At 40.7% G+C, this 19,632-nt stretch overlaps 2 protein-coding genes across 3 annotated transcripts; one reads left to right on the top strand and one right to left on the bottom strand.

Moving 5' to 3' along the window:
• The first annotated feature begins 665 nt into the window (after positions 1 to 665).
• GTPBP4 (GTP binding protein 4) lies at positions 666 to 11,678 on the top strand. Its single transcript, XM_074868210.1, has 17 exons — positions 666 to 749; positions 1,484 to 1,654; positions 2,909 to 3,012; positions 3,090 to 3,226; positions 3,838 to 3,938; positions 4,317 to 4,409; positions 4,918 to 5,109; positions 5,194 to 5,259; positions 5,787 to 5,876; positions 6,323 to 6,433; positions 6,697 to 6,774; positions 6,883 to 6,934; positions 7,525 to 7,625; positions 8,518 to 8,715; positions 9,631 to 9,696; positions 10,827 to 10,961; positions 11,488 to 11,678. The coding sequence occupies exons 1-17, from the start codon at positions 702 to 704 to the stop codon at positions 11,638 to 11,640; spliced, it is 1,896 nt and encodes a 631-aa protein (XP_074724311.1). The 5' UTR covers positions 666 to 701; the 3' UTR covers positions 11,641 to 11,678.
• Positions 11,679 to 13,076: 1,398 nt separating this feature from the next.
• On the bottom strand, positions 13,077 to 19,450 carry LOC141943266 (isopentenyl-diphosphate Delta-isomerase 1). Of its 2 annotated transcripts, none has more exons than XM_074868223.1 (5): positions 19,219 to 19,450; positions 18,378 to 18,541; positions 17,343 to 17,435; positions 15,875 to 16,005; positions 13,077 to 14,966 (listed from the first exon to the last, which is right to left on the bottom strand). In XM_074868223.1, exons 1-5 carry the CDS (start codon positions 19,365 to 19,367, stop codon positions 14,649 to 14,651), a joined length of 855 nt encoding a protein of 284 aa, XP_074724324.1. In that variant the 5' UTR covers positions 19,368 to 19,450; the 3' UTR covers positions 13,077 to 14,648. The 2 variants fall into 2 exon arrangements, with proteins under 2 accessions (XP_074724324.1, XP_074724335.1); XM_074868234.1 differs by having other exon boundaries at positions 18,378 to 18,538.
• Positions 19,451 to 19,632: the final 182 nt, after the last annotated feature.

Genomic DNA, 19,632 nt, shown 5'->3' with positions numbered 1-19,632 from the left:
GGTCCCTTCTCTAAACATCCCATATATCTTGTACAATCCTAAAATGCTCCTTCCAGCATCCTGTAAGGTGTCCCACATCCCTGCAGGCAGTAACTCGCACGATCTTCGGGGTGATCCAGAGAGATTCTCCAGTGACCCGCCTGGTGGGGGCACTCCTGGGCCACAGGGCCGATGGTTCGCGCTGAGGGCCCGGGGAGGAGACGGGTCAGGGGTCCCTTGGCACTGCTCAGGTTACCGGGGTCCCTTCCCCCATCCTTTTTCTCGGCTCTTTTGCACTGATGGAAATTTGCCTTTAATCACATAACCGAACAGGGTGAGGATGTGTTTTGCCTTCATTGTCCTACAGGGCACAAAACATCACTGCTCTAAATCATACCAAAGGGCTATTGCTTGAACCTCTGCTCACGGTTTGGTCTTTCTCCGGCAAGACCCCAGCTTAATCGGCCGTGTCGCTCCCGACAGCGGGGCCCTCCGAGCCCCCCGGGGCCCACCGCAGGCTGCCCAGCACCCCGAGCTCACGCAGGCCAGGAGGGCCCCAAGCGGAGCGGGACCGGGTTTCCCCAGCCCTAGAGCCCGCAGGTGGGCCGCCCTGAGCCCGGCCCGGCCTCCCCGCCTGCCCGGGGCGGAAGCGCGGGGCTCTCGCGAGAGGAGCTGCCTCTCTCCCTCTTCCGGCGGCGTGCGGCGCGGCTCGGGCGGCTGCCATGGCGCTCTACAACTTCAAGAAGATTACGGTGGTGCCGTCCGCTAAGGTACGGGCGTCGTTCCCCACTCCTTGTCCCTCAGCACCCCTCAGCGTGGGGCGGGCCCTTCCCGCCAGGCGGCGGCTCTGCCGCGCTTCAGGAGAGCGCTACTCTCACCCCCGCACCCACTCGCGCTGTCGGCGTGGCCTCGGCCTTCGCGTTCGCCTCCTCCCCCTCCCGCGGGGCCCGTGGACCCGCCCTGGGTCAGTGCTCCTGGGCCTGGCGGCCTGTACCACGGCGGGGAGCGGGGGTCCTGTCAGGGAGGGGTGCAGCGGCCTGAGGAGGGGTCCTGGGGCTGCGCGTCCCCTCGGCCCCGCGGGGGTGGCGGGATGGCCGCCACAAAAATCCGTCCTGTTTTCCAAAACCGTGTCATACTTCGCCTCATCGCTGCGCCCTCATTCGCAATAAAGTTCTCTCCTAGTCTGACGAGGGAGCTTTAGTTACAAGTGTGGTGGGCGGAGAGCTCCTGGCGGGGTTTGGGCCTGCTGCCCCCTCGGACTCCGGGCTCTGGGGGAGCCGGGGTCGCGGGAGGCCAGCCCTCTGCTAATGGAAGTGAAAACCGGAGAGGGAATGTGCGAACTGCTTGTTATTGCCCAGAGGTGAGATCCTATCCTAAAACATACATTGCAAATCATGCATGGTGTGGATGTGCTTAACGGGTTTCCATGCTCCACCAAAATGAAATCTATGGCTTTATAAGAACTTGACAATTTGTATAGTTAATCATGTTTCCTTGATTGCAGGACTTCATAGATTTAACGTTGTCAAAGACTCAGCGGAAGACTCCAACCGTCATTCATAAACATTATCAAATCCATCGGATTCGACATTTTTACATGCGAAAAGTCAAATATACTCAACAAAATTACCATGATAGGCTCACTCAGATCTTAATGGATTTCCCCAAATTAGATGTAAGTGTTTTGCCATTTGATCATAAAGGAACTTTGCTTTCAGGAATACTTCTTCAGCAGCGTATTGGTTTTATTCGAGTTTATTTTGGCCTGAGCAACATCTTGCTCATTCATTGTTAGACGATTTTGACTGATTCCCAGTAGGTTTTACGGGGAGTAATCTTAGGAAGACTTGTTCTGCAAAAATAGTATATTCCTACTACAAAAATAAGTCTAAATTGTGCCCATGGATGTTTATTGAAGGGTGGGTTTTACAGGGTTTTAACTGATCAAATGTTTGTCAGAAGTTGCTGTTGAATGAAGAGAAAGTGGGGTTTTTGAAGTATGTTGCTTATTTCTTCTTTGTGTATGTGTACGTAAATTGTGCTTATGGTTAGTCCTCCCTGCAAAATATTTGCAGTAAGAAATAGCCAAATATATCACACTGCTTCCCATCTTCAGTTCTTCAGAAGTTACTTTGACAACATAAACATTGTTCTTGCCCCCATGAAGGATAGTGTTGGAAATACACTGACAAGATGCACATAGTCTTAACTTCCCGACAACTGCACCTGGATCCATGTGTCCAAGTGAGATTTTTTATAGGCAGTTTTCTGCTCATGCTTAAATTGTTGACCTGCAACCGTATTTTTTGCTGATGTTTTCATATCCACTGTTACTGCAGAATTCCCACAGATACCTTCTGCATTTTGTTTATCATCACGTGATGAAATTTCCGCAGATAAGTACATAAGTAGCTGAAATATTTTGTTTAAAAGATTTGATCCAAAGATGCTGCTTCCTTGAAAAGCTGAAGTATTTGTTTGGGCATTGAAGAAACCCTTCTTATCCAGTCTTACACAGAATTTAATCTAGCACTCAGAAAAGGGAGGAATTGATGTTGGTGCTGTGTGGGTGGTATAGTATGAATTTGCTTTTAGAAACTATTGCAGGCTTCTTGAAGTTACTTTCTTTTTTAAAAAGAGCCCTCAGAATTGTAATACGAAGTATTGTACAAAGCAAAAGATGAAATGGAAACTCCATACGAATCAGTCCAAGATGTGTTTGCAGAAGAAATTCAAAGTGAATAAGATTTATGCATTTAATGACCAAGCAGATTATTTTTCTTATATAAGATAGTAATGAAAACTGTTTGGCTTGTACTGTCATTTGTGTGGCTGTACTGGAGGAAAAAAAAGAACTTGCGTAGTTGCCAAGAAATACTCATCTTAAGGAAAATGTTAGGCTTAATTTTATTTTGTGGTTTTGTTTTAGGATATTCATCCTTTTTATGCAGATTTGATGAATGTTCTCTATGACAAAGATCACTACAAGCTGGCTTTGGGACAGATTAATATTGCCAAGAATCTGATTGACAAGTAAGGGAAATTAATTTCTTCAATTTTGTACCTGCCTGGTTGATTGTTGGCTAACTACTTATTTCTTGTCTCCACAGTGTTGGTAAAGACTATGTGCGGCTGATGAAATACGGTGATTCCCTTTACCGCTGCAAACAGCTGAAACGTGCCGCTCTGGGACGGATGTGCACAATTATCAAAAGACAGAAACAGAGCCTGGAATATTTGGAGCAAGGTTTGTGTTATAAATAAGCTAAAGTAAGGTGTGTGATTGAATTGGATGCAAAATTTATTCTTACGCTTAATAATGGTTAGAAGAATGTGTTTGATCGGAATGTAGACACAGGAAACAAATAGTTTCAAAATCCCCAAACACTTAGAATTTATTTTTTAACTAATTAGTTTTCTCTTTGAAAAGCCTTTAAATTTTATGGTATTACTTAGCAGTTATAAAACGTTTTTCTTTGCTTAAGAGTCACAACCATGCTTTTTACTTATCATTATTTTCACTAACATATATTTGAAAAATAGTGCTAAACGTTTTCCAAACATTACTTCTTCCTCCAGGCTTATTATTCCTTCAGGTTATGTTGCCTGATTTGATGGAGTCATTCTAGCTAAAAGACAGCAGTCTTAATTTTTTAATTGTTTATTAAGTTTCTTTTTTTGTTGTATGTAGATACTTGTGGAGTTTACAAACTACTACACATTTTTATAAATGGTCAATCAAATTATAATGTCAGAAAAGTTACTAATTTGTATATAAACAATTCAGCATATGAATTCCTATTCCATTTCAGTAAAAAAATTATTGCAAATATTTAAAAAATCTTCTTAATATTTCAGTGCGACAACATTTGTCTCGTTTGCCAACCATCGATCCCAATACACGAACTCTTCTGTTGTGTGGTTACCCGAATGTTGGAAAATCCAGCTTTATAAATAAGGTATGTAAATGTTTTTGTCAAACATAATACTGAGATACCACTTAATTAAGATAAGGTCACATTTTAAAAAATTGATATCATTATGGCACTGTCTGATGTGAGCAGTATCAAATTCAAATGTGTGAGTAGAGGTTGAATGAAATTCCTGGAGGGATAAATAGAAAATTACAATAGATTTCACTCTTAGAAATTTTTTTTTTTTTCCCCACAATAGCATGTATCCCATTAACGTATTTTCTGATAGATAAATTCTTGCAGAGAAGCCAGAATAATCTTTTTAAGATTTTTTTTTGTAGCAAAGGAAGTGTATTATAATTATGATACACTGCTTGCAGCTTCAGGAGATTTTCAGTAAATGTGTATAAATCTTGTTTGAAGGTTACAAGAGCAGATGTAGAAGTGCAGCCTTATGCCTTTACCACAAAATCTCTCTTTGTGGGACATATGGATTACAGGTATCTGCGTTGGCAGGTAAGAACTGTTACTGTATTGCATTTTCTTTAAAGAATTAACTGCTTATAATCTTGTTTGCCATTTTGCAATGTGAGTTGCGTTTTTGCGACTTGATGAGACGTGCTGTGTCTGAGAGTTGCTGTGCAAGGTCCAGTGTGCCAAATGAGGGCAGTAGTCAAAATCTCTTCTAAAAATACACATGATGGGTGTGTTTTCAATTTGAGGGAAGAATGGAAATGGAATTACTGACTAAAGTCAGCTCACGTTTTATCACTGTCGAATTCTGGGCCAGGGCTTCCTCTGCTTGCTCAATACTTGGAGCGTTGGTTATTCTGAAACCTCATTCTTCTCCCATTACTCCATTTTCACATTCTCAATTTGGCTGAGTTTACAGTCTTATTTATGACTGAAAGGAAAGAACATTGCTGTCTTAAAAAAGGCAGTATTGACCAGAAATCAAGCACATGTCCTGAAACATGTATCAATTATCCTGTGCTAAGGCCTGATTTAATTATGTTAATTTTAGGTAGTAGATACTCCTGGCATTTTGGATCACCCTTTGGAGGATAGGAACACCATCGAGATGCAGGCTATAACTGCACTTGCACATCTTCGTGCTGCTGTGCTTTACATGATGGATGTGTCTGAGCAGTGTGGGCATAGCCTGGAGGAGCAAGTAGAGCTCTTCAGGAATATTAAGCCACTGTTTGCTAACAAGGTAGGTTTGGTTTACATTATTAATAAGCCCCAGGTTTTTATAACATGGTAAGTTGAATTATGATTCTTTTTTTCGTTTTATTAGCCACTTATAATTGTTGCAAACAAATGTGATGTGAAGAGGATTGCAGAACTTCCCGAAGAGAGTCAGGTTAGTCGACTTCTCCCACCTCTCCCTCTGTCTTCTGATGGATACAGAAATATTATGTGCAGGTGTCGTGGACAGCTATCATTTGTGTTGGGCAAAAACTTCTACATGATCATTTCTTTATCTCTAACTGTTTAATAGTGTAATGGAAAGTAGCTTTCCAGGTCTTGACCCATATCTTTCTTAAGTACTGTCTGATGTATATCCTTGACTGAATATCGTAAATGCCAAACAGAAAGCAAGTCCTTAGTGGTTTCAGAAATCTCTGACACTGTGCGAACTTTCAGTTACTACTGTAGTTGGAAGTAAGACTGAACAGCTTTGTGCAATAATCGTTTCAGTAAGAGTTCAGAGACAGTGAAGACTAGACTGAGAGGTGTAAAGTTTCTGTCATCTTTTTAGAAACATATTCTAATAAAATAGTAACAAGTTGCATGTATTGGTATTGGATTAAGATCTCTGTTCTTAATGTATTGGTACGTTAAGAAGTGATCCAAATGTCATTCTTTGGGATAATGTTTCTATTTTAGAAAATATTTGAAACTTTTGAAGCAGAAGGATTTTCTGTGATAGAGACAAGTACTCTGACAGAAGAAGGTGTAATCCAAGTTAAAACAGAGGTAGGTCTCTTCTCTCTCAATTTAATTCCAAATGAACAGCTAACATTTTGCCTCATTTCTATGAATTTAATCTCAGTTAAACTGCATTATAGTGATAAACTTCAAGCATGTTATCCTTTACAGTCTGTTGAGCCTCAGTAGGTGCAAAGGGAAAATTATGTCTAATACAAAGTATAGTTTTAAAAAAATTTGGTGAGTTTTTTCTGAGTCCTGTTGCTTTCTCTTACTGTCAGCTCATTGTAAAAAAAAAAAAAAAGATCATATGCATCTTCCCATAATACTTTTTTTATAAAATAATTAAAATAATTCAGTGCTTTCTTGAGAGCTAGAGAGGTAAGAGATTAGACAGAAGATGAGCTAGATATTTGGGATTGAAAGTCTGTTGTGTCACATGTTGTATCAGGAAGGCTTCATTCCTTACCTAATGTTGCCATGTGTGCTTTCAGGCCTGTGACAGACTGCTGGCCCATCGTGTTGATACTAAAATGAAAGGAAATAAAGTGAATGAAGTACTGAATAGATTACACTTGGCCATGCCAACCAGAAGAGATAACAAGGTAGGCTACATGTGTACACTTTCTAGTGTATTTCCCAGTACTTCTTAAGATAAGAATTCTCTCGTCTTGACGTGAACAGATTCATATGGTGAAATTTGCTTATTTTTTATCTGTAACTGCTTTTGCTGGTGGGAGAGTCAGCTTGGGATTTTGGAATCTTCAGAAATACATTACTCTGCAATGGTGATTTATAGCATTATAAAAAAATCAATGCAAACTTTTTTCCCCTTTCTTATTGGGGTGGATCATGGCATTAATTTCAGGAGCGGCTGCCTTTTATACCTGAGGGAGCAGTAGCACGTAAGAAACGCATGGAAGTAGACACACCCAGGAGGAAATTGGTAAGTGACATCTCTTAATTAGGAAATCAGCAGGTGGATTTTAAGTTTGCTATATTAGCCCACAGATTTTAAATTAGATGGTATATAAAGCCACATGTGTCTTTGCAGGAGAGAGATCTTGAACTTGAAATGGGCGATGATTATGTTTTGGATCTGCAGAGTAAGTATTCTATAAGAATCAGTATTATTATGAGGCAGTAAAGTTTTGCTAGTTCCAAGGGAGAATAGCTAAACCTGACTCCTTTCAACTGAGTAGCACTGCCACCATTTTATTGCATACTGTCCTTTACTTCTGTTCCAGAACTGTTCAGTGACAGTCTTCAGTGACTGTTCCTTGTTTTGTAATGTCACTCAGTTGTTTCCCATTTTAGAGTCACAGACATACAGTGACTGGTCTGACAATTCAAGTGTTTTTTTCCCTTCCATTTTATATTGTACTACCTCATTAATTCTTGATGCTCTCTTTATTAAGAAAGTATCGATATGAGAGAGACCGCATGTATTCTGTTTCAGCTGGGTATCTGTTGCTTATTATGGCTTGGCAGTGGGTCGTGTCATTGTTGAACAATATTTGGCGGTAGGAAGGAGATCAGAGGTATTTGTGAATATGTCAGAGATGCTACCAAACTCTTGCTACTTAGGGATATGGCACTTTTTAAAAAAAAAAATTACGATCTGAGTGTTGTTTTCTGTCATTGAACATTCTTTGAAATTATTTTTGTCTCTATTAACTTTTGTTATATTTTTAAGAATACTGGGACTTAATGAATTCATCTGAAAAATATGATAAGATACCAGAGATATGGGAAGGTCATAATATACTTGACTACATTGATCCAGATATAATGAGAGTGAGTTTTCCATTATTCTTTTTACACTTTTCTTGGTTATTGATTTGCTTAGTGTAAATTACTGTATTTGTAGATTTAAAACAATATGTCATGAGAACAAGTTCTTTTACATTGTCTGTGCTTGCCATGGGAAAAGATACTGTTTTCTGAATGATCGAGAACAGAATTCCAGAAGAATGGAAAATTGCTTTACCTTGTCAGAATGATGGTGATCTTATCTTTTCCATCCTAAAATACAAGGTTTGCAGGAGAAGTTACATTTTTTCATTCTCTGACTATAGCCAGAAGGAATGTAGCTATCAAACCTTATGTATTATTAATAATATGAAATTCACCCATCAAATTTATGTCTACTGGAATATTATGTTAAAGGAAATGGACTGAATTCTCAATTTATAACATTTTTATTTAATAAAAAGCACTGTTCTTATTTCTTGCTGGTTGTCAAGGAGAAGTAATGAGTGCAGACTGTGGAGCCTGCCAGTTATGCAGTTGGGTTCATCTGAATTGCTGGTGTTCCAGACTCATGCTAAATGTAGAAAGAGAAGGTTTTTTTAGTGTGTTTCCAGAAATGGATCCAGTTCACAGGATAGTACATCTGCATTCATGCAGTGGGCGGCTTCGGGGCAGTCACACAAATACAGCCAAGCTATAATGCGATGCGACCAAATAAGTCTGCACAGTAGTGTGCCCCATAGGTTCACAGTAATCTGTATCACCAACTGCATTAAGTGTGGCCGGAGGGGTCATTATCAAGTAATGTAGTTCCTTCTTTGAAGGGTCTGCATGCTGTCATGGCCCTGAGCCATGCCAAAATGTAATGTTGAGGATTGTAAGTCAAGGATTTGATGAGCATCTTCTTGATTTTCATTTCATCTCTTCAAAATCTAAGAAATTGGAAGAATTAGAGAAAGAGGAAGAGCTGAGAGAAGCTGCTGGAGAATATGACAGCGAACCGGAAAGTGAAGATGAAGAAATGATGGAAATCCGACAGTTGGCAAAACAGATCCGAGAAAAGAAGAAACTGAAAATCCTGCAGTCAAAGGAAAAAGATACTCGAGGTCCAAGGATGCCTAGAACAGCGAAAAAGGCAAGTATAGAACATACTCTGCAGTAGAATCTTGCTGATGTATAATAACTTTATGAAGACATAAAACAGTATCGGGTAGTGGAACTTAGCACTTTTCTCATGTTTGGCCCTCTCCCTTGCTGCGTGCTTCCTTCTGTGCTCCTAGGAATTCTCGTCACTACTTAGTTGCGGAGGCCAAACCAAGTGAGTGACAGTAGCCCTTTTTGTTTCATGGTGCACAAGTGAGTCTTTTGTAAAATTCTGTATATATATATATATTGCAAAAAAAGTTTTGAAGAATACAGTTCATTTAATTGGGTTGCTGCATTGTATGTTGTTACTGTTGTTGTTTGTTTGCTTACTTTAAATTCAAATAATTAGGGGAATTATATAGTTACTTCAAATCATGATCATGTAAAATTTGTTATGGGGCCCTCCCTATGCTGGAAAAGATTGTATGTTTCTCTTTGGAACCTAGGTATCACTCTTTTTAATGTCAGAATCTCTTTTGACCAGTCCAGGACAATTGCAAAGTAAGAAACTGATAACTAGACATTTTGAGAAAATGAATCTAGCTGATCTTACACCCAGTGTTTCTTACCTTCCCCAAAGCGTGTGCCTTTTGGGAGAGAAGAAAACATTTCTGACTGAAATGCCTGTCTTTGACATCTTCCCCCCAAAAGGCAAAACTATTTGAAAGATCTTTAGGGAATGCTACAACATTGCAATCCTGTGAAGAAGGATTTGTGGGTGAAGAGAATTAAATTGCATAAATGAAATGTGAAGCTATGACTTCCATCATCTGTTTGTGGCGTGTGCCAAAGGAATAAATATGTCGTGAATATAATGGATTTATGGTGCTATATTAAGACAAAAAGTAAGATAGAACCATGCTTTTTGGAAAGAAACATGTTTTCTTAACTGTCTTTTTTCCAGGTCCAACGGAAGGTGCTAGAGAAAGAAATGACTGATCTTGGACTTGACATGACTAATAAAGATGATGTAAGTTTTTGCTAATTAAACACAATGTTTATCTAAAAGGGATCAATTTCATCACATGCTAAATTCCTCTGAGCACGTTTGAAATGCGTATTACAGTTGGCACAAGAGAGAGGTGGGATCTGTTAAGGAGAAAATAGGAAACTCAGATGAGGCAGTTGATACTGGCAATTTTGAGTGACGTGATCAAAACACGTTGGGAAGGCTGAAAAAATAAGCTATCATTTATCAAGAATATATGCACTGCTTTTTATTAGGAATTATTTTGGAATTTTTGTAGGATTCAAGAACAGTTTGGCTAAATGTACTTCTTAATTTTCAAGTCTGCTTTGTTGGATGAGACACTGCTTATGTCAGAAACAGCAATAATGACAGATCAGGTTTATCTTTTTACAGGTCATTAATTCTGAGAGTTGTAATTGAAGATTTTGAGGGCAACTGGCATCTTTAGATGTAAGGGAGCCAAAGTACTTCAAACATAGATTTGCCTTCAGGAGACATTTCATTTTATCAGAAATGGAAAAAAATCCATTTTGTACAGCAACTCCAGCAGTACTATGGCTATCTAGATCTTGAGACCTCAAGTTCTTTCACTAAGCAGGGAGTTGGGAAACAAGCAATGTCAACACTACACATCTGAAGCAAGCATTTATGCTTATCAGAGCTGAAATACCATGTTGATTTAGGAGTGATCTCTGTGGAGGAATTTATGCTGTAGGAGGGTAAGTCTTCATGTCTGAAATTCATTAGGGCTTTGTCCTGTAAACAGGACGCTAATCAGTGTAGGTTTCTTCATCGCTTTTTTGCTGTTGCAAAATTGCTTCAGTGTTCCTATGCATTAATTTGTCTGTGTCTTTTTACCCATTACTTAGAATCTACTCAGAAAAAAAGCAGAGAACTGGAGTTAATAATTACGAAAAGAATGTGCTAATATTCACCAAAATTTGAATATTACTGTAGGACAGAGGCAGTGACCAACAGTTGACAAAGTCTTTATGTTACTATGGAACAGCCAATGTAATGTATCCCAGCAGTCCACTTCCTGTTCTTTCCTATTAGCTTAATGAGAAACAGAGCATGTCTGGGCTGATTGTTCCTGGTTTTAATCATTAAAGTGATGTTTTGAATTCCAGGCACATTATGCGAGAAGGTCCCGTAGCGTTACAAGGAAACGTAAACGTGATGAGTCTGAAACCCCTAAATCTGTGGCACGCAGTCGCAGCTCCTCTCGCACACCACGGGATGTTTCTGGTCTTCGTGATGAAAAGGTTTGTTAAAGTTATTTACCTTTATAGCAATCACACCAGCATGGTTGTACTTAAACCAGCTTCTGGGAAACTTCACACTAGGCTGGTTAGGTTTGTCCAGAGGTCATCTTTCTTGTCTTTGCAGCTTCAGCTTCTGTTCATTTGAACTCTCTATACTTCAAAAATGCCTAGTTCATTCTCACAAATAAGATGTAATAATACAAAGAAAGTGCATTTTAAATTTTTGTTTCTAAACGCAAGCACGAAGTAAGAGTTCTACAAACTGGAATTCCACCTTTAATAAGTTAGGAATTCCAGGGGTAGCGCGATCATACTGTTAGTGTACTGGAAAAAGAAGAGTTTCGCTAAGGAGAAATAGTGTCGCTTGAGTGCTGCTCTTCCAGAGTTGCAGATGGTGGCATATGTTGGGTGTCAGTTAATGTCCTTGTTAAAATCATCTCGCTCGGTGTTTTTTTAAAAGGTGAGTAGAGCTAGTTACCCTAGTTAGTGAGGAAGTTTCTCTGCATGTTTGTTTATTTTTAAATAGATGGTGAAGAAGGTCAAGACTATGGCAAAGAAAGCTCAGAAGAAAATGAATCGCCTGGGCAGGAAAGGAGAGTCGGACAGACATATATTTGACTTGAAGCCAAAACATCTGCTGGCTGGAAAGAGAAAATCTGGTAAAACACAGAGAAGATAAGCAGTCATCTGAATTAAAACTAAGTTTATTAGAACTAATTTCTAGTCGTGTCTTTCTTTTTAGTCATATAGAGTGTTTAAACAGTACATGGTTTGTGTTAGTGGTTAAGATACTTGGAAGCTCAGAGACAGAAAGTTCTGAGACCTTGATCTTGCTGGTTTAAGTAATATAATGAGAAATTTGTCAATACCAGGGGCAGAAACTGCTTCTAAATAGACATAAAAAATACTGCATGCCATTTTCTTACTTTCACGTAGCAATAAAGCATTTAAAGTTCTGTGTAAAACTAGATTTAAAATGAGGTTAAATCTAGAAACGTGAAGTATTTGTTAATGAAGCTACCATCAGAATTAAAAATGCACAGCTTCGTAAGGTCCTGCATCAGTAAGGTTCGGTTTTCTGTGAGCAAGTTAATTCTTTGATGTATGGTAAGAGATTGGTGGGCAAGTGCCACCCAAAGTTAGCGTTCGTGCGCTGAACCAGTTTGGAACGAATGGGAGAAATACTGCCAGTTTCTGAGCTGAACGGTGACTGAAGCTGGAGGAGTAATTGCAGTTTCAGTACTGACTTGCCATCTGCAATAACCTAAAACAGAATGGGCAGCAAAGGTTACAACTTACAACTTTTAATATTTCAGATATGTAGAAAATGAGGGTCAGACTGAAGTTTTGTCCTGAGTGTATGTTAGTTATGCTACTGTCACCCTCTGCTTAGGAAGACATTTTCTCTTCAGAAACTGATAGACAAAAATTCTGTATCTGGTCAAGGCAAAATACATTGTCAAATGTGAAATAGTCCATTTTTGTCCCTAGTGGTCAGGAACAAGGTACGAATTATCTAGAGGTTGGTAAAATTACGTGCTATGTGTTGCCTGAACAATACACTTAAAATGCAGTTTTAAAAGATGAAACAGGAATCCAATGAAAGATGCAGGTTAAAAACAAACAAAACCCCAAAAGGGTAAGGGGGAAGAATCCTTAAAATTATTCTTACTGCTTTTTAAATACAACAGGGTAAGAGTGTTCAGATGTCAACTTCAGAATATTGGAGCATTATGTGTAAATCCAGTTTCCCTCATCCACTTCATGTAATAGATTTGGTATTGAAAGCATACTGTAAGGCTGCAAAAACATTCAATGTCAAGAACTTTTATGTCAAAGCTTTTAAGGGATATTGAAGAACTGTTTAGCAAAACTTTGCTTTCAGCTTCCCTATGCACATTATTTCTACTTCAGGATGTGCTTTGTCAGCTCTGGCTCTAAGCTGGCCATTTGAACTAGAAAGGTAGAACTTTGTTAAAATAAATGTCTGCCCTGCTACCCCCCATCATACTGCTTCAGTGATGTTTAATACTTATGCTGTTGTTTACAGTGTAGTAATGTCAGAGATTATTCTCCATGTGGCTCAAAGTCTGGAAAGAAAACAGCAATCCAAGGTTTTAGGTTAGGTATTTTAATCATAATCTTACCTTTAAGATAGTATTTCTTTAAAGTGTTTTATGTATTTGCAAAGTATTCTAATGTGTTACTTGGGTAATGTGGCTGATGGCACTGAATTCAAGAGAGCTGTTACATTGCATCAGTGTTCCCTCACCCACTATTATTTGCTTCAGGACAATACATCAATTCAGGTCAACATACAACAAACTTGGCTCTAAAACCCGCAAGTGTTGAACCACTGGAGATGCTGACACAGGTGCTTCAGTGCTGCAGTCACAACTGGGATGAGAGAGAGGAACGTGTTGACCATGGGAAAAATTTAGTTTAACCTTGATACCAGACACAGACTCATTAAAACCACTGCAGTTTACATGCAAGAAGTAGTATGAAAAACCTCCTCTTTGATCAAGACACCTCTGGGAGAAGTTACCTTAAGAAATCCAGGTTGAGTAGTCTGCTAACAGAAGAAATCATGAGATGGGGGGGTGGGGGCAGAGTACTTTAATTCAAATTGAGATACACTTAATTTATCTTATTAAAACTCTTCTAGCAACTGACTACAGGATCAAAAAGGATCAGCTCTTACAGTCTGGATGAACTTCTGATTAACTGAAGAATTAGTGTAAGCCCATAAATTGTCAGTCAATTTTGGAGTTCAAGGGGTTTTTGAGTTTTCTAAGACTTTGGAAAGACTATTACAGTAGATGTTGCAGGGAAAAAAACTTGTATCAAGATACCTTTGTTTTCCAGAAGATAGAGAAGAGCCACTAATGCATATACCACTTATATTTGGTATAATTAATCATTATTTTTTATTTAGAGATGTCCAGTACTTGGTCATCAACTAACCAGAAAAGGGTGGTGGGGAAAAAGCCCAAACCAACCCCCCAATGTTTATTCTCTAAAGCTAGGACACATATTGCAGCACTTCAAAGTGAAACTCGGTCCGCACCACTAGTCGCATTACTTAAGCTTTTATGTGTTTGGTTTATTACACGTTAAATATAACAGTAGCTGAAGAGATTTGCTTTCTGCAGTTAAAATCATCCTGATTACTTGGAACGAACTGTTTTTTTCTTCGGGCAACTAGTCTTACCACATCAATGCAGAACTCAAATTCTTTTGCAGTCACTGTGCCAGCAGGCGTAGTCACAGACAGCTGGGGACACACCAGTTCTAGCAAACGAGCTGGGCAGGAGGCGCCCAGACTCCCTTGCCAGCATGTGCAGTTAGTTACACAAGGAAGTAAGAGCAAACTGGGCACACACCTGCCAAGGATCTTTCGTATCAAACCAGGTAATGGAGAAAGATGAACCCAGGGGGTTTCTTATGTTACCGTTACCCATTTTATGTGAGATCCAGCTTAATTCACCCAAGGGAAGCAAGGCTGGGGGGAAGAGGAGGTGAAAAGAGAACAAAAAAACATTGGCTATAACCATCTCTGTATAAAGTTATTTGTTAAACATGCTCCAGGTGGACCAATTCTCTGCACTCAAGAATCATGAGTTACCACAGTGTTACTGAGACCACCCATCACTGCCAGCCTTCAGCATCTTCTACCCCAGCTATTTACATTCGGTGTATTTTTTCATGATCAACAAACTTGTTCAAGTTAGGTAAGTTATCCCACCATTTAAAAAGAAAGGTCTCTGCAATTAGTTTAAACCATGGAGTAATCTTCACTTCATTCTTAGAGGCTTTGTCCAAGAGCTGCTTCAGTTCTTTCTGCGTCACGTAGCAGTAGCTTTGGATCTCATTAGGGTCAGGGTTCAGCGTTACATCCTTCTGCACAAATAAGATATAGTCTATCTCATGTTCACCCCAGATCCCATCAGACTTGGCCTTGTAGTGAATTCGTGTCAGATAGGAGATCTCTTCTGGAGTTACCTGTGACCAAAACGCTTGTCAGAGCCGGTGCCAAACCAGAACGACTGCACTGCCAGGCTTTACAGAAGAAATATCAGCTATTATCCTCTTCCTTAAAAATTACTTTTCCCCCAAGTGTACAATTGCAACGTACTTTGTCACAAAGAATTACTATGAAAACTAATTTTTATTGCATTTTGATGACATGAATTGCACAGCATTTCTCTAGTCAGACTCACCCTATAATATTTGGAGTGGATTTCTTCTATCCAGTAAGTTTTAAATAATGTTTACCAGACCTTAAGGCACACTCACTGAAGCACTGATGAACACAGACACTTGCACCTGCCCCTCATCTCCCCAAGAAACAACTTGACGGCTACTTACAGCCAAGGTCAGACCTGCATACTGACAGACCACACATAACCCCTATCTACCAGGGATCTGTCAAGTTGCAGATGGGGTAATTAATCCTGGAGACAACCTACCCACCATGTTTCCCAGCAGCACACTGCTTCTCTCATGTCCCACAACACAAATGTAATTAGTTACAAAACGTGGAAAGAGATTTTTCGACCACAAGCGTAACCTGGGCAGCTTCACCCCGCTCTGTGCGCTCCCAAACTGCCATCGGAAAGGAAGGTACCAGAAACGGGCTGGGTGATTGTTGTGGAAGGAACACCAAGCACCCAGGCTGCCTACTTCCCATAGGGAACTTGGGATTGCAGAAGGCCTTGCACGGGGACGCTGGCAGCAGCTCACAGTGACGCCCTCCAGGAGCCCCAGTCACACAGAATGCGTATGGCACTCTGCCATCGGCCTGAGTAAGTTCATTCTTAGGTTTCAGGCAGACCCTGTCTGCCAGATGCAGTTAGGGTGTAAATTAGCAAACATTGGCAAGAACTCCCATTTCTCCCTCCTTCCTTTACCTGCTCCATGGGAATTCCTAACTCTGCTTTCAGTCGTCTCTGCGCTGCTCTCCGAACACCAATAGCGTTATTTTCTTCCAGTTCTAGTGGATGGCTTAGAGGGTGACTGCAACAAGTATTGGTAAAACAATCTGCAAGAAGTTTGTATCAGTACATTTTTGACACGTATAAAGCACTGGAAAAAAAAAACAAAACAAAACAAACCCAGAGACATAGGACATTCAACACATCACAGCTTTGTTTCTCTTGCAGAGAAGGGTCAGAGAGGAAGGAGGATATTTTCAGCTCTTATTTTTCTTCACATATTTCGTACTGGGATTTGCCTCTACCAAGTATTACTTTGCAGGTTAGTGTTTGATGCACATGAAGACATGCATTCTCATACCCAAGATTGCATCTACTTAGAGAGCCAGTTTATGAAGACCTTGTTTGTCCTGCAAATGCCAATTAAAATTACTTCTGGGAGTTCATATGCAACAGAATATTGAAAATATTCCTGGAGCTTCAAGACCAGCTGACAGTAAGTAGAAGTAAATAGTTTATGCTTATGATTGAAGGACAGACCCTCTATACTCTCTTTTAAGTATATTAAAAATTACTTCTCAGGTATGAAGAATAACTGTGGCCAAATTTTAATCTGTAAAAGTCTAGCTCAAAAGTAGCTAAAATAGAGTCAGATTACCTACAAACTACACTGGAGCATTTTGATTAGTTAGCCAGTCAAGGAAAAAATGAAAATCTCTAAAGATTCCCTGGGAAGGAAAAAAAAAGTCATTCTTCCTCAAGTTGAAGAGGGTTAGAAACACTTCAATCTGTTTTCCATCTGAAATTCTGAAACAGAGAGCTTTACGTTTCCTCCAACATGCCTCGTGTAAGCTATTTTTCTTTCATTCCACTTCTTATTTTTATGCCTCTCCATTGGCATTTGATAGCAACAGTTTAGGAATCTTCAAAAATCATGTATATATAGTTTGGCCACATAGTCTCACTTCTTCTATCATTAAAAAAGCGTTTGTTAAGAGGTACACCAATAAAGGTCTGCAGATCTCACTGAAGCACAACGCAACCGCTTCCAAGCTGCAAGGCTCTGCTATACACCCACTAGGTGTCTTTACCAGTGGAACGAGAACACTCTCCACAGCTACCAGAGCAATTGCTTCAACTTCACTAAATATGTCTTGCAGCAGAGGAGGTAAACAACACACACTCAGCACTTGCATAAACAGGATCAAGCACGTCAGGGGACAACCATTTCACAAGAACATATATAACAATAAGCTAGAATTCCCACTGTCTTATTTCATCCACAAGATAAGCACATCGTCAACTCTGAAGTATTTAGAATTCTCTCCTCTCCAAAGGTAAATTGTAAAACCTCAGAATGAGTTACACTGTAAGATTAGACCGGCATATTTTTTTAAATATGAAATAAAACATTTCAATAAATACAGTGTGTTTCAGTACTAACCTGGAAATGTAATTTTTGCATTTGACCGCTGCTGCAGCAACAGTTTATTTTCTGTATCAAATAAGAAAACACTGAAAGCTCGGTGCAGTAAACCTAAAAATAAAAAACCACAGAGAGCTATTAAACAGAGCAGAAGAAAACATATGAACACGGTTTAAGGGCTTAGAACGGCCTCATTTTTGGGTAATCTAATTTAAAATTCATATATATCAAAAAACAAGGACTTGATAAAAATCTCGGAGTTACTATTTAGGTTTCTATTTCAGCTTATACAAAACATTATGAAATTAGAAAAGTGCTAAGAACAACAATGCAACAGAGAACTGAGTTCTACTAAACTTGGTCAGTTCACCATTCTGAAGATGCACGTTCAGGCAAGCTTCTAAAGGAGGGCTCAGCATCCATAAATTTACTACTGAAAAGAAATGACTCAAAAATTACTAAAAAACTGCATGGACTTTCAAGACGCTTTAGGAATTGCAAAAGTACAATGGAAAATAGGCTCCCTTAAAAACAGTACAATTGCTGTTTTCTGCACCTTTTGAGTTGGTTATTTCTCACTCTTTGGGAAGATGTTTCCCCTGAGTACAGAAAAGGAGGTCACAAACCACTAAGAGAATTCATGAACCTGACCAACCTCAAATAAAACCCACAATCACTCGGAATGGCAACAACAAAAAAACCTTTCCTATTAGCAGTATTTGAAGTAGAACTCTGTGTGAACTACTTAAAAATCAAAATCTCTTCTCTTTCAAAAGAACTCAGCAAAGAAGCAAGTGGCATTTAGAAAAAGCTACATACAGCTTACATGTGCAATCACACATTGCTCTCCTTTGCTACTGCCTCCAATCGTCTGTTTTTGTAGTAGTTTTAAAATCAGATATTGTAAACTGGGGTAGGAGGGGGATGTGGGGAAGTAGTTGCTCTGGTTTGATCAACACTTGCCTGAGATTAAGACTTTAATTTCATCATGACTATATTTCTGAAAATATTCAATCAACGTAATGGTTCAATTAGAAGGTAAGCAAGCTGTACCTTTATCAATGTTTTCATTCAAATGACAGTTTTTCTTGGTATCCGCTCCAATCTTATTATCATTTTCATCAATAAGAATGCACATCTCTGCCAAGAGCTGCACCTGCTGCTCATCCAGGTGATCTGTGTTTACTTCAGGCATTGTGATGGTAGCACAGGTTCTACTGAAAAAAACAACAAAAAGAAGAGTCATTCAGTAATAATAAGATCTATGAGGTTCTGGGCAGAGCACGAGAAATAACCCAACAGCTAGGTTTTCTGACATGGCATAAATTGTGTACTTTGGGGGTTTGCATGGTTTTAGATTTCTGAAATTTCCTATCCACGACACAAATCACATGCAACATTTGGTAGGCGCTTAAAACATTTCCTTTCTGTTTCTCTGAAAGCCTGTGCCGCTGCAGGACAGTCGCGCCAAAAGTAACATTTGGATAGACTGGCAGTATATGAAATCCAATTCCAAATTTCACCTTGTCTGACCGCCCAGTCCCCCCAGTCCTGCACACTACCTCTGGGGGACATTTCAGACTCATGCACGCCAGGCATGACGGGCACAAGGTTTTTGCCTCCCCCATCAGTAAGAACTAAGTAACAAGGCTCCCCTGACCAAGACGCGCAGCCCGAGGCACTTGGCTTTGGCACCCCCAAACCCCGTCTTTGCCGCGCCTAACCGTCCGCCTGCTGTGGGTGCGCTCCAGTCAGCTCCCGCCGCCCCCTCCCTCTGCAGCCCCTTCCCCGCCAAGCCCGCTCCTCAGCACGCTGGAGCCCCGTCCCCCCGCAGCCCCCTTCCCCTGTGGGGTGGGGGGCGGCCGGCGCCCCTCCGCTCCGCTCCCCCCCTCACCTCTCGGCCCGGGCCTTCCCCCCGCAGAGGCCGGCGGCGGACGCGAGCGGCTGGCGACAGCCCCACACGCAATGGCGGCAGCAACGCCCCTGAAGGACGGCGGCTCCGCGGCGGCCCACAGAAGCGGCCCGGCGCAACACGCGCCACATCGCCCGTCTCCCCGCTGCCGCCAATGGCTGCGGCCCCAAGCACCGACGTCACCGCATCGCCCGATCGTTCCACTGCGGCAGGCGCTGCCCCAGAGGAGAGACTGACAGTGACAGACACGAAAGGCAGCGGGCGCAGCCAACCGCAAGGCGTCTGGGGAGAGGCGCGGACCAGTACGGAGAGGGGATAGCGGCGAGCTAGCCAATGGGAGCGGGGAAGGCGGGTCAGGCTGCAGCCCCGCCCAGCGGGGCACAGCCATTTCTGGCA

This window comes from Strix uralensis, chromosome 1 (genome assembly GCF_047716275.1).
Source record: "Strix uralensis isolate ZFMK-TIS-50842 chromosome 1, bStrUra1, whole genome shotgun sequence".
Lineage (NCBI taxonomy): Eukaryota > Metazoa > Chordata > Aves > Strigiformes > Strigidae > Strix > Strix uralensis.
This window is presented reverse-complemented; position numbering and strand designations above follow the sequence as displayed.

Coding starts and splice junctions, on each gene's coding strand:
- GTPBP4 (XM_074868210.1), top strand. CDS start 702: ATGGCGCTCTACAACTTCAAGAAGATTACGGTGGTGCCGTCCGCTAAG. Junction 3,227..3,837: donor CCTGGAATATTTGGAGCAAG/GTTTGTGTTATA, acceptor TTAATATTTCAG/TGCGACAACATTTGTCTCGT. Junction 6,434..6,696: donor CAACCAGAAGAGATAACAAG/GTAGGCTACATG, acceptor CATTAATTTCAG/GAGCGGCTGCCTTTTATACC.
- LOC141943266 (XM_074868223.1), bottom strand. CDS start 19,367: ATGTGGCGCGTGTTGCGCCGGGCCGCTTCTGTGGGCCGCCGCGGAGCC. Junction 17,436..18,377: donor GAATGAAAACATTGATAAAG/GTACAGCTTGCT, acceptor TTTTATTTTTAG/GTTTACTGCACCGAGCTTTC. Junction 14,967..15,874: donor TAGGAATTCCCATGGAGCAG/GTAAAGGAAGGA, acceptor TTTTGGTCACAG/GTAACTCCAGAAGAGATCTC.